This window comes from Cygnus olor, chromosome 13, assembly GCF_009769625.2.
Source record: "Cygnus olor isolate bCygOlo1 chromosome 13, bCygOlo1.pri.v2, whole genome shotgun sequence".
Taxonomy (NCBI): domain Eukaryota; kingdom Metazoa; phylum Chordata; class Aves; order Anseriformes; family Anatidae; genus Cygnus; species Cygnus olor.
In genome coordinates, this window is record NC_049181.1 from 2,649,431 (window position 1) to 2,663,896 (window position 14,466).

The window sequence follows — 14,466 nt, forward strand, 5'->3', positions numbered from 1 at the left end:
CATACTAGGTGGATTTTAATCTCTGTGTAAGATTCTTAATGGAGACTCAGTATCCCATTTCTAGTGAGGATGTTCAGGGTTTTTCATGATCTCTTGTGTATGTCTTCTAGTTGGCAAAGACAGAATCAGACGTTTGTCAGTAACAGTTGAAGGTACTATAGAGACAGTAAAATAGCAAACTGATAAAATTAAGCCAACTGTAGAGAAGGAAATAGTGGAAGACTCACCACTAAACTTTCTTCCTGCTAACTGTATTTCATGAAAATGATTTCAAAACTGCCAAGACTTAACTTGACCACCTCTGTTATGAACAAATGAAATAACTTATAGAGCAGTCTCTTACAAGAACAAGTAGTCAGAGTGTGTAATATATGTAATGGAGTTTCCTAAGAAGCAGGGTTAAGCAATATGATCAGTTTTAGCTAGTCTTTAAGATTTAAATAAGGTTTAAACTTGCTGAAATTAAATTAGTTTGCACAAAGGTAGAAGCCACATTTTGTCATGATGAAAAGTAAAAGCAGATCCATTTAGAGCAGGTTTTTCGGGGCTTCATCCAGTTAATTTTGGTCATCTGCAATGTCAGAGATTTCACAACCTGTCCAGGCAACTAGTTCCCGTGTTTTATCACCATCATTATTTTTAAAAATAATAGTAATAAATAAATAAATAAAAATCTGTCAAGTTCCAACTTGTGTCTGTTGCTCTTCATGTTCCCACTGTGTTCTCCCAAGAAGAGTTTGGGTCTGTCTTCTCTACACCCTTACAACTAAGGTAGTTGTATAAAGCAATAGGATTTTACCTCTGCATTATTTATTTATTTATTTTAGGTTAACAGCTAGCCTGCAGATCTTCATTAATGCTCAGGAATCTTGAAGTTGGTTTCTGTGAATAAAATGTTCTTTCTTATTTGCTGGGGGCTCTAAACTTCCATTTTGGCAAAACAAAGTGATGCAGAATTATTGAAAGGATAATGAATCAGCAGTGCAATGTATCAATTAGATTAATTAGATTTCAAAATTTGATGGATAACCGTAGTATATGGAGAAATGACCTTACTCCTGAAGAAGAATGCAGCAATTGAGTCTCACTGACATTCAAGGCTCTGTGTGTTTGTGTGTGTGTGTGTGTACACATAGATACCCATTTAGGTTGTCTCTCTGTATCTCATCAATCACCTCCTTCAAGCACAATTCATGCTGGACTAATTATAAAGCTCCTGTTAGCTCACCAAGATCATTTTTCTCTACAAATTGGCAATATGAGCACTAGCTTATGTACTTTCTAAGTTAGACCATGAACCAGTAACTCTCTGAAGATGGGGCATATAATTTTAAAGACTATTCTTGTTCATTGTTTCAGTTTTGTTGCTTCTTTTATGACATTAGTAATGAAAAGGGATTAAGTTAAATATTTCAAATACTGCATTGTAACAAGCTTTTATGCTGATGCTTGGTGTTGAATTTTTTCAAAAAATTTATATTGGAATTATAAATGCAATAAGTGAGAAAACTGTTTATCGTGGGTCTTGATACACATTTGTTTAACTTTTAAAAATGTTATTCAAGCATGGTTTATGCCAGTTTGTTGAAATAGTATTGTCCTTAAACTGGAATATGCATACTTATTTTATCATCATGCAAACATCATTTGTTTGTTTTCTGCAAGAATTAATTACTCTTCTTGGTCTTTTTTCAGGGGATGTATATCAAATCAACATATGACGGGCTGCATGTAATCACGGGAACAACTGAAAATGTAAGCTTCCTTATCCTAAAAGACTTCTATCATGTATGCAAATATCTTCTGTAGATCTGCAGTGTATTTTGTAATGTCAAAACTTGCTATGAAACAAGCTATTTTTATCTTTTTTTTTTTTTTCATATATCATGTTACTTTAAAAATTCAGAACCATTAAAAATAGATATGGAAAAATATCTGTGATGAAGTGACCAACTAATGTTATAATAAAATGAAAATCTTTAACTTCTATCTTCCAATACACCCTTCTAATTACGTATGTTTTCTCTGTCACAAAAGTATTTTGGTTTATATTGAGTATTTTTTTCTTATGCAAGAGCATCATCATTAGTCTTAAATAAAATCTGTTGTATTTAATTTTGTTATCTCCTTCAGATAAACCTCTCAAAACATAGGACAATTCAAGTTCATATTAAAAAAAATAAATAAATAAAGCTTTCAACAGATCAGTAATAGAAAACAATCTGCCTTGTATGGTTATATTGACCAGACTAGCTAAAGCATTGCAGAGTTGGTGATAAGTGTGGTCGTCATTTGACCAGCCTTTAATATGTACGGTGAGATTCCTTTTTGGAGTGAGTATATTATCATACAATGATGAATACTTTTCTGCTGGTTTTTTTCTTTTTAAAATGGATAGTATTGTTTTAAAAGCCTTTTCCTAATTAGTAAATGAATTTTCTTGAAAAGTAGAATGCTAGAAAAATTAAACTTGTGGAGATGATACCTGTCCTAAGATTGCCTCATAGGAAATGAATAGGTTCTGCGTGTCTAAGCAATTCTGTAAAACAGATCGTAAAATAATAAATTCTAAAGCATTTACAGTATCAGCAGTATTGGTGGCTGTAAAAAAGAAATGGGTAACACAGAAAAATAACTTAAAATATTATATTCAGGTTGTAGAATAATCTTTGATAAACCAGAAGGTTTTCAAGCTAGCAGTAATCACTGACAAGACTATCAGTAAGAAGGGAGAAATTGTGAAAAGGAGCAAATGAAAGAGAAGGGGGTGACTTGACAATGTTAGGGGAAAAAAGAAAAGTTAAGAATCTAAATGACTTTTGTCTGAGGACATACAAAAAGTTCTTCTATAAAAATAATTATTCCTGAATGAATTGTATTAGGAGGAGTTAACCACCACTAAATTTTCATAGTTTCCAGTACCTGTAGCAAAGATAGAAGATATCAAGAATGTATTAACCATGCTTTTCATTGTAGTCCCAGAAATTAGGCAATATCTGGATTGAAAGTACACAGAAATGCTGTAGCATGTAAATCAGTATGACTGATTGTTATTCTTGTCACACTGTTTAGTTTTTCTGTGAAGCAGCTTCTTGTTACTTAACTTGCAATTCATAATTACAAATTTGAAAAAAAATAATTTTACTTCAACTGCTGCAATGTAATTATTATGACAGACTTCAAAATAGGACCTATCCCTTCTGTTTTTCAAATAATCCATGTTTTAGTCACATTGTTTTCATTCTTTTTAAGACGGTATAGCTGGATAAATTACAAGTTCAAATTTTATAAAGGTAATGTTGAAACTGTGCAATGCTCACACCCAAGAAACATGAAATTTGCACTGTGCAGCTAGCCGAAAATGTACATACTTACTGGCATACATCAGTGGTATTCTGCACTGTGTGGCTGAGCTTCATGTGTGATATTTTGTTCTGCTTGGTTTGTATGTATTGAGATAGTTTTGATCGTTTTTGTCACCCATTTTTAGGTATTACAGACCCAGGGAAAGCCTTATGTTTTGTGTGTAAAAATTTGTGAGTCATAAGACAAGTCTAATGCAAGTTAAGCTTAACATTTGTATGCTTACATATATTAACACTACTGGCAGCATTTAGAAGTCTTAATATAACTACATGTACCTGTAAATATAAATATAAAAAACACTTTAATTGAGTCCCAAAACTTATGAACCAACCATCTTATGTTACAACCATAGATTGAATTACCCATGCAATAATTAATATAATTTTTTCACTGTAGTTTTAATTTATTTTAGAAATATAATACAATTTGTAGGGAAAATATATAACTGAAATTCATGTGAAAAGATATGAAGTTCACCAGCCACTAAAAGTTGCATTTTTATTTTGGCTGAACTGTACACATCAAAACTTTTTGATAAGACAACACTAAGAAGTTCCTTTTTTTTTTTTTTTTTTACTTTCTTTTTTCTAAAAGTGTAATCACATGTGCAGATAAAAAAGCTTCAAAGATGTTTAATTTCTGGCATTTCAGCAAATTGATTTTTCATTCCTTTTGAAGGTATAATTGACCTCAGAGCCAGTGTTTAATTTTGAAAGATAATAATTAGCTCAGCCTCATCAAAGTCAGGAAAGGAGCTAAAAAGAGAAAGAGCCAGGCCTGTGCTTTTTCAGCTAATATCAACTCAAGTTAAACCCATTACGAATAGTGGAGTTTACTTCAGTTTCCTGCTTACCTTTTATTCACTGTTTAAAGCAACCAACTTTATATTCCCATTGCATTCTATAAATGGAAACAGAATATCTTTCTGGTTTACGTTTAGTCCTGTACATAGGTAAAATCCTGTCCTTATCTCAGCCCATGTGCTTTTTCATCATATTTTCTCCTTGTTCTGCTGAGGAAGAGGGGTAAGCAACCAGCTGTGTGATGCTTGCCTACCTATCGAGGTTAAACTGTAACAGTCTCTTTGGCATTTTGTTTAGAAGCAATTGCAGCCATTTTTTGCCCAGTGGCTGTTTGGGCTTTTGTTGTATTGTTTCCTGTTGTCTTTACTCCTCCTATTTGTTTATAATATGCATCCACATAATGGATGGAAATGACAGGTGGGATTTGTGGTTGAAGAAGTCTGTCCAGCAGAAGAGCTATTGACAGTTTCCTGGAATTTTCGATTGGTACTCAGTGAGGTGATGAATATAAGCTGCAAGTCACCTTTAGCTCCTGTAAATCTTGTATTCTGACACATTCGTTGACATGCAGTTGACCGTGTACAAGTGGCTTGCAAGGCAATGGGGTTTGATCCATTCCAATGTGATCAGAAGCAGCTATATTTAGAATAAGGAAGGTTTTTGACTCAGAGATCCCAAAATTATGGTGGTGGAATAGTATGTGTGCGTATGTATGTATATTCTATACCGAATAGCCAGCCTGTCAAGGACTTTATCCTTTTTTAAATTACCACTTTGCGTTCACATGGTTAATCTAGTGCTGTCTTGGAAGTGCTGGAGCTGTAGTATATTTGCAGAGTATCTGCCATGAACTTGAGCAGTAAACCTGCTATGTAAAGGACTGCATTAGGCCTACTTTTCTGTTATATGCATTTTTTTTCCAGCCCTGACCCCGCACATGTAGTAAGTTCGGTATTAGTTGGCTTAGCAGCTTTACTGCTATGTGATGTTAATTCACTCAGTGAATTCCCAGCAAGATTGTGACAGCTCATGGCCCAGTACTTCCCTCTGAGAGGTAAAGAAACTAAAATAGCTCAACCAGTCAAAAAGGTTGTTCATCACCACAGGAAGAAGGATTTGAATTCATCTTTGAATTGTCATTGGTTACCAGAAAAACATTGTTCCGTATAAATGCAATTTTTTTGGTAAATATAGTAAGTTATTGTTATTTGATAATAATGCTTCTTTGGGCAGAGCTTTCTTGCCTCTTTCCTCATTCGTAGTTTTCATTCCTGCTCTTCCGTTGTGGTCCCCCCTAAAATGTAAAGTTAATTGTTATCTCCTATCCTTAGTCTCCTGCTGACCAGTGTAAGAAAATCCATGCTGGCGATGAGGTGATCCAGGTCAACCATCAGACTGTGGTAAGTACTCCGGAAGTTCTGGTCTGGAGGCTTTGACTGTTCCCACTGATAAAAAGACAATAATTCTTACTAGGTAACTTTAGCAGTCTAGATCACTCTTTATGCCTTTTAAAATATAATCATTGCTTACACTTAATTTGTGCCTTTTTATTTTTTTTTAATTGTCATTAATTAGCCCAGAAGGATTAAGCCAAACATATTTTCCATAGCTGCTGTTCAACATTATACTCTTTATATAAGGAGATCCCAGAATATTTTATCGACAATTTACAGTGATTTTACTGGTTGTTGTTCTTAGATTTCCTGTTATGGATATGCCAGTAAGTTTAACTTTTTCTCTTAAACAGAAATATGCATTTCTTTAATCTGGGATTCGAATTCAAAATGCAGGAATTCTGCAACAGCCATATATTTCTTTTCATATTTATTTTTAAGCTGATGAACAGTTTTATAAAGTTGGTGAAACTGTTAAGCACAAGCATGTGTATGGGGAAGCGTATGCTAAGTCTAAGATACTGTGGTACCTGATCTGTGCACATTTAAGTGCGCCATTGTATTTGCCACAGCGTATGCAGTTATTGTTTATGCATACCAACCTACATTTCATTTTATATACAAAACCAGAAAAATAAAGAAACCTCTTTGGCATTTGTGGGAGTTGAAAATTATTAGAGAGCAAATATTTTCTTTTCAAAAGAAGTATAACTTCTTCACTTATAATTTTAATGCAACATCAAGCTCTTACTTACATTACAGAGGATCTGTGAGCTGTCACAGTACAAGCTGAAATATGCATAAGACTGGCTTTCTCCATCAGACATACTCTTCAAGTGACAAACCTGATTTAATCTTTACTCCCAGAGGTGAAACCCCACTCATTCAACTACTCAAGAATTGGCTTTCTGGGTTGCATCTTCCCATGTGTGTTATAACGAGCCCAAAGTGTTTGATGCTTGTAATCCCTCTCTGTCTAAGGGCAGGCACACTGCCAACAGCTGAGTCAAGTGGCAGAGAATACCTTTTTCAAAAAACCAAACCTCACTGTTAATTATTCATTCTGAAGTCTATAACAAGCTACGAAAAGGGATAAATGGCAAGCAGTTTCTTTCAGAAACGTATTCTTCCTTTGCAAATGCTGAGCAAGCTTTATTCTGTCTTCCCTGCGACTGTGTAAAGTCAGCCAGTAATTTTTAGTGCTTGTGTTTCAGAGGTGTGTGTCCAACTGCGAACTACACTTTGCTTCTTCACCCAAGCTATCACAAGTTGTGACAATTGATATCATGTTTATAATTACTATTATTTCCATTAGTGGGCTAGAATAATTCAAAGGTTTCTGTTCATTAAATTTCCATATGATCAATATCTTTATACTAGCAAGGCCAGCTCACAGAATGCGGTACAACCCACTTGAAAAGAACAGTCTGGGGGGCAGTTGGCAAACTGTACAAAACAAGTCTTGCATTTCTGTGGTGGTCTTGCAGGTCTTCCAGAGCTACAGACTGTCTTGCTCACCCAGCATTGGAACATGTAGGCACAAAGCACTCCATGCTTTCACAAAATGTATACACAGGACAAAAATGCAAAAAATTATACAATATAAAAATGGAGAAATACCCTTTCCTCTGAAATTTGTGTGTTTCAGAGGATTTGCATCACACGATGTTTATCTTTGTTATCCTAACAAAGGCATTTTCTTAAGATTGATGTTTCTTTTATATTTTGATAATATAAATCCTGTTTTGAAAAGGTCTGCTCTGAACATGATTAGATATAGTCATTTTGTTTTACCATCAGTGAAAATACTTTCCTGATTAAAGAAAGTGTAGGTTTCTTTCATTAGATGCTAATCCTGTAGCTGATTATTGGCATCATCTCACCTGATTTAGACTAAAATAGGCCAGTGTATTTTCTTAATAAATTGATGTTTGCTCACTAAGATAATTTGATTTTTTCTAAACACTCAGTGACATTCCCACAACCTGTTCTGCTAGCTAATTATTCTCATTTGGGGGGGGGGGGGGGGGTGTCTTTTTGTTTGTAGTATGCATTTGTCTGGCATATACTTCCAGTCCTTTGATCTTGATCTATTTTTATCTATTACACTGGAGATCCGGTTTCTCATTTAGGTATTTTCAGGATGTAATCAAACTACCTCTTCACCTTTTCTTTGGTAACCTAAATAATTGGAACACTCTCAGTTTTTCATCCTAATGCATGACCCTCCTTGACAACCTCTTTATATTCCCAACTGTGATACTTTGCATACTTAACATTGAGCTGCAGAGCTGTACAGTAAAAACATATTCATTCATAGGTAAAGCAGTACTCCTGTGCTAATATAGTACAAATAAGACTGTGCTTTTTAAAAGGCTAATGTTCATTTTCATCCTACGTAGGCAAAAATGAATCTAAAAGGATACTGATTTTTTTCCTTAAGTAATAAAAACTAATTTCAATTTCAATTTGAAATTCATGAGGAGGTCCATTTTAAGAGAAGAATCATTACCCATTTCGTAACTGTGAGAGGAGTAAGCTCTTAAACGGGTTTAAGATGTGGAGTTGAAAATAGTTGTACTGTCCCTGCATTCCAGTGCAGTCAGCACAGATAACAGCACTTTTAATCTTGGAGGCATTTCTCTGGGGTTGTAAAGCTATAGCAGAGGATTAAGTATGCTGACAATGTCAGTCCATTGGATTGCTGGATGTGTGGAGTTAAGAATTTTGGTATTGATGGGGCTAGAATATTTTGGCTGTATGTCTTCAAAATAATTGTTATTACTTAAAATTCATATGCTAATTTTATATAAAGCATAATCTGAATTAAGTAAGAAATGATCAGATAACTAAAGGTAGCTATATTCATACTCTTACTGAAATCATTTATATTAACAAATATATTAACATTATTAACAAAAAAAAAAAAGAACACATTTTAATTCTTCAGTGTAGTTGAAAGTTTTAAAAAACGAGTTTTTCTAAAGTATCAAAGGGAAACAGCTTAAAACTTATATAATGCAACAGTTGAAGGAGTTAGAAATAAAAGATTTACTACGTAGAATCTGGTCAAGCCAAGGAGCCCTCTGTTATACAATTATGAACATCAAAGTAAAAATAATAGTACTTTAGGCAATAAATTAATTAAATCAGTTGATTCACCACTAGCTGTTAAGATCATTTAATCATTATCCAATGTCCTTATTTGCTTTTCTGCTTATCCTTCTTGCTTATTAGATTTTAATAAAACAGCACAAGAAACTTGGTAAATAAGTCACACGTTCTAAAATACCATGACATTAACTCTTTTTTTTTTCCTACCAGTAACAACAGGCACTAGTTCTCGCCTGTCGGCAAGAAATCGAATGCCTTGTGGAGTTTTTCTTTCCTCTCCTATAAAATTAAACAGAAGTGCCGAATATACCACTGTGCATTCATTTGCTTACAAAAATAATAATTACACCTCAGGTTCTGTGAATAGTATTTTCTGCTGCTTAGTTGAAATAAAAGGAAAGTAAATTTCATTTTGCCTTAACTTTAACTAAAGTTGTTTTACGGATGGGATGTGATTCTTTAGTCAAAGAATTGGGACTGTCATGCAGTGAAAATAGGGTAAAATTAAAGATAAGTTTGTCTGTGGCCAAGAAATATTTGTTCCTTTCAAATTTCCATAATTAGAACAGTATAGGATATAGGACAAAGAGAAGAAAACCAGTCATAACAAATATATAGGTACATCCATTCTCAGGATGGAAGCAAAGCTGATAAATTAAAGCCAAATCATCTGCATATGTTTACTGAAGGGACTGACACTTTCAATTGCAACTCCCTAAGCAAGGATTTTTAATGAGTTGTCTTTTAATGAGTTGCTTTAGGATAACATTGTATGCTGTGGAAGCGTAAGGAGACAAACTTACTAGTCAATACTATGCAAGGTTTTACAGGTGATTTAGAGGATTATAAAGGATAACTAAAGACTTTAGGAAAATGGAATGTTAGATGAAATACAGTATAAGTTTATGAAAATAAATTATGTTAATGTTCTACCTTTGATAATTTTTTCAGACAACAGAAATCTTACTGATCCAAACTAGTATTGATCTAGCTGTCTGAACAGATGTAGATATTAGATCTACTTTTGTATACAAAAGTGTTAGATAAACTAGGGAAAATAGTTCAGAAATCCGAAAACCTTTTTTTCTTTTTTTTTTTTTTTTGAGGATTAGAATTTGAAGGTCATTTGATAGAACAGAGAGCAATAATAATGCTTTTAGTAACTCATGTTGAAAGCTAAATGTTACTCAGGAGCAGCTGGCAAGAATCCTGAAGTCAGAATGTAGTAATTAATCCCAAATCGACTCATCACCATGGAGGTGATGTGACTGAAAATGGCAAAGATGAACTTGGAATTAATCAGGAACATGTTTCCAGGAGAAATAGAGTTTTAATGCCATTGTCTTGACATTGGTAATATCTACTCTGAAATACTGTGTAATGTTCAGGTCATTTGCAGTCATCAAAGGTGAATTTGCATAAGAACATTTGCAAATGTAATGAGGTAAAAAGGAAAATGTATTGAATGATTTTTTATTTTTTTTAAAGATTTAAATTTTGGTTACCCAGCCAGCTAGGTCTATAGGCTATACAGACCAGGAAGGGAAAGAACTGTTTAAGGAAGAGAACAACACTGTGGAAGAGCAAGCATCCACATGAACATCTGTAAGAAAATTTGTGGTGAAATTTGAAAGAGGTCTGACTAGGATGGTGATTGAAGAACTGATGAAAACAATTAAGTTATAGTTGCCTACAACTGTGTAGAAGGGGTAACAAAAGGATGTAGTAGCCTAGAACAGCTCTTTCAGTTCAAACACATTTGCTTTGTTGTGTAAGGTGTTTGTTATGTTATGTCTAAATAGCTGTTATTTTAAAATAATAGGGATGCATTTTCATACTTGATAGGTTTATTCTTTGGAATGAAGGATGCTCTGTAAATACATGAGCCACAACCTAATGCCCTTTCATACTGCTCATTGTCTGTCAAATTGTGTACTTTGAAATTAGCATGAACGCTGTTTGGATTTATATAAATGTCTAAATCCCTGTTGCTGGTAGATTGTATTCTGAATCCCATTCATACAAATCTGAGTCTTCTAAAAGAGAAGGTACAACGTCAAGAGCCCTGCAACAATTAATAATTTCCAGCACTAATTTATTGGTGTTAAGATATTTATTGAATTAATATTCCAGATGTCTGTGTGTTGAATTGGAAATCTGAGTTTTAATGGGTGCTCACTTTAGATGGAGGTAAATTTGTAACTGTAGTGACAGGTCATACGATCTGTGTTTCAGCACACTGCGTTGTGAAATGCAAGTAGGAAAAGGAAAGATGAAAACTAAACAAGAGATGTCATGACAATTACAACTTCTTCCGCCCCAAAAAGTCATTTGGTTTGGAAACAAGTTTCCACGTATCACTGAATCTCAGGATTCTGCCTTTCAAAAAGGCTTAGTAATATGTGTCTTCCAGTAGCACATCTTGCATCATCTTGGAATCTTGCTGTATTTCTCTGTTATTCAATGAAAATAACTATGTAAGATAATAGATAACTGTTGGTATTTCCACCATCAATTATTTTTAGTAACACTTAGAATATTAATGAGGAGAGTGAATCAGCTACAGGTGTTAACGATGAGCTTTCCATTCAGTGACAGAAATTCTTATGATCTTGCAGCACATTTTTGTTTAATAATAATTTCTGATTTCCACGTTAATGAAACTAATTCCCTTGATAAATTCCCTAGCCTGGGCAGTATTGTAAGGCAAAGTGAATTACAGACAGACTTAACATACAAAAGATGACTGTTTCTTTAACAAAAAGTTGAGTTTGCTCATCTCTCCCTCCTCCCCCCTCCCCCCCTCCCCCACCCCCCCTTTTTTGTTTTTGTTTTTTTTTAGTGAAAATATGAAGAAAGGTCATACTGTTAAGATTCAAGTAAATATCCAGATGGGTTTGCTTATGTATTGAAAGAGCCTTGAGGGGAAACATCTGTCCTGGTTCATGTAAGGGTTAGGTCCTACTGGAGACAAAGCAAAATTACTTGTTTGCAGGTGGTGTGCAATGTCATATGTTCTAGTTATTTAGTAAATACCATTCTGTACAATTGATTTCCAGATCAAATGCCTAGCAATGCAGTTCTTAAACTCATTTTTAGTTTACGCTCTGTCTCTTTCCATCCTAGGTAAGATTAAAGCTGGGCAAATGATACAGTGAGTTTAATATGCATAACTCTCAGAAACACATGGAGGTTTAGCCTACCTTCCTTCTGGCAGGTGCACTATATATTTTTGTATTTCTTGGAAGTTTTTCTTTTTTTCAGAGTCCCAAGCAATGTTTACGGTTTGATAAAACAGTGAAGGAATTGAAGAATCACATTTATGCTTTATCCCCAGAATTTTCAGGAAAAACAAAGAAAGGAATATACATATTCTGTCCACTAAGCACTCTAGTTCCACTCTGAGTTGTTTTCTAAATGTGCACCATGACAAATACACATAATGAGTTTTGAGGAAATCAGCAGAGAGGTAAATAACTGTGGTGGTGGTTTTAACCACTGGAATCCTTTGATAAGCCTCATTGTGTTCAACAGTCCAGCTGTTTTTTCAGTTCCTTTTACAGGTGAATATATCATGGACTTAATGCCTATGCACTCATCCACAAATGCAGTGTTTAGTCTTTTCTTCAGATTTTTTGTTGTTGTTGGCCATAATGTTAGGAATTTCTTATGTTAGTTTATTTTTCATACAGATCATCAGTCAATCATCATCAGCCAGATAGCCTTTATTTTAAAAAAGGAGAAAAGGTGCTTGTCCAGCATGAACATGGTTTGGATGTATAAAAATGCCCAAACCCCTACTGCTGGTGGGATGTGTTCTGAATCACATTCAGACAAATCTAGATCTTCTAAATGAGAAGGAAAAAGTCAATACTGGGAGACTCTAAAGAAGATATTGAAGAACAAGAAGACAAACTAGTTTACTGCAGGTTAATGAGCAAGCTTTGTTTTTCTGCACATACTACTTAAGCAGTCCCAACTACAAAATCATCAGTTTTAGGTATACAAAATTACTACAGCATTCTGGATATTTATATCAGTATAATTTTAGTCCCTATGGTGCTAAATTTCTTCACCATAAATTTTTTTAGCTATTGTTTTCAAAGTTACCATATATTGCACTTTCCACTAATTAACTTGCTTGTACTTTCTATGAGAAAATTAATCCTTTAAAATAGACTACAGTAATACATTTTTTCCCCTGGAGCCCTTTTTTCCACACTGCTGATGTACAAAGCAATAAAAATTATCGATTGAACAATCCTAAATGTAAACCACCAAAAAAAATTAAACTTCTGCCTGCCTCTTACCTTATTCAGTGAGTTATATTCATCTATGTTTCTTCTATGTTTAACATCTAAATTAAAGAGAATTTTATTTGGACTAACATTAAGTCAACCGTATTTTTAGCCAGCGAGTATCAATTTCCTGTGATCCTCATTTTTTCTCTTTACAAACTGTGTATCACTCTGGTGGCAATTTTCATTGCTGGCATCTGACAGTATTTTTCACACTCTTTGGGTTATGAACTAGGAGTACAGCAGCCGTGTGACTTTCCACGCTCTACTTTGTAGGTCTGATTTATAAAGAGAACAAATATATGGAAATAGTGTGTTGTATTACAATATGCAAATATGTTTAGCAGAGAACATGCACCATGACTAGACCTTTACTGTGCCGTGCAAAGAGAACATAACAATGCCCTGAATTTGTTGATTTGAGTGTAATGGCTATCCTAATTGCTCCAATTTCATTTATTCAGGAAAATAAAGCATCATGCTAGTCTTTTTTTCCTTCATTACTCTAATTTACGTGTTAACTTTTATTACCGAGTGAAATATCTTAACCCATATTGTAGAACCTGATTAACTGAATGGTAAAAAACTTAAAGGAGCAAAAAACACTTTTGCTGAACACATCTCACCACAACTAGAAGCTAGTAATTGCAATTAAAGACTGTTTAAGAATAAATGTCAAAATCTGTCTGAAGGACTGGTTTTCAACTAAGATTTTTAATCCACTGTAATGACTTCTATTTTCACAAAGATATTTTTAGTAATACAATTTATAATAACATGTCCAAATTCCTAAGAGCATTTTATCATAGCCTAGTAGTAATGATTGCAGACTGCTCTTTAATAGATCTTGCTATTTAATGGTTTTGTCATTAAGGTTCTCATTGGAATAATTTATCATTAACTTAATTATTTATCATTCTTATCTAAAAGGAGCTCATGGAATTCCAAAGGTTTCAGCATTCTGAAAATTAAAGCAATCTATAAAAATCAAAAATAGTCCATCCAATTTTAAATTTAAAATTCAGTAAAATATATGTGTGTATTTATATATAAATATCCTGTCATGTTATAAGCAAAGTGCAAACCAGAAGCGTTTGTATGGAATGGAAGTTGAGATATTTGTGTTTAGTTGTGGTCTGTTTGTGACCAGTGCATTTTTAGAAATTTTTCAGTAAACCAGCAACATTAAAAATAGAATAGAACTGTAAAAAGCTATTAAAATGCTTTTTAGCACTATGAGACATACAGTGCTTTCCAAGCCAAATGTTCACACTGGGATCCTGGCTTCGGCCCACTGTCGAGACCAGGTATAAACTGTAAGGTTCTAGCTAAACTTCTCTCAGGCCCTTGTGAGAGGACTTGAACCTCCACCTTCATGTATAATCGATTATCTTCCTCTAAAAGGAAGTAGTTATAAATGGTACGTGATATAATATGCCGATACATGTAGACTGCACTGATTCTGAACACTTAAATCTTTTTTTTTTTTTA

General features: G+C 33.9%; 1 protein-coding gene across 4 annotated transcripts in view; it reads left to right on the plus strand.

Annotated features, from left to right (window-relative positions):
- Positions 1-14,466, plus strand: part of LOC121077343 (connector enhancer of kinase suppressor of ras 2-like) — a 180,609-nt gene that overhangs the window by 99,168 nt on the left and 66,975 nt on the right. For all 4 annotated transcript variants that reach the window (XM_040572539.1, XM_040572536.1, XM_040572540.1 and 1 more), the window contains exons 7-8: positions 1,696-1,755; positions 5,501-5,569. In XM_040572539.1, the coding sequence (XP_040428473.1) occupies positions 1,696-1,755; positions 5,501-5,569 (129 nt within the window). The remainder of the gene's footprint in view (positions 1-1,695; positions 1,756-5,500; positions 5,570-14,466) is intronic.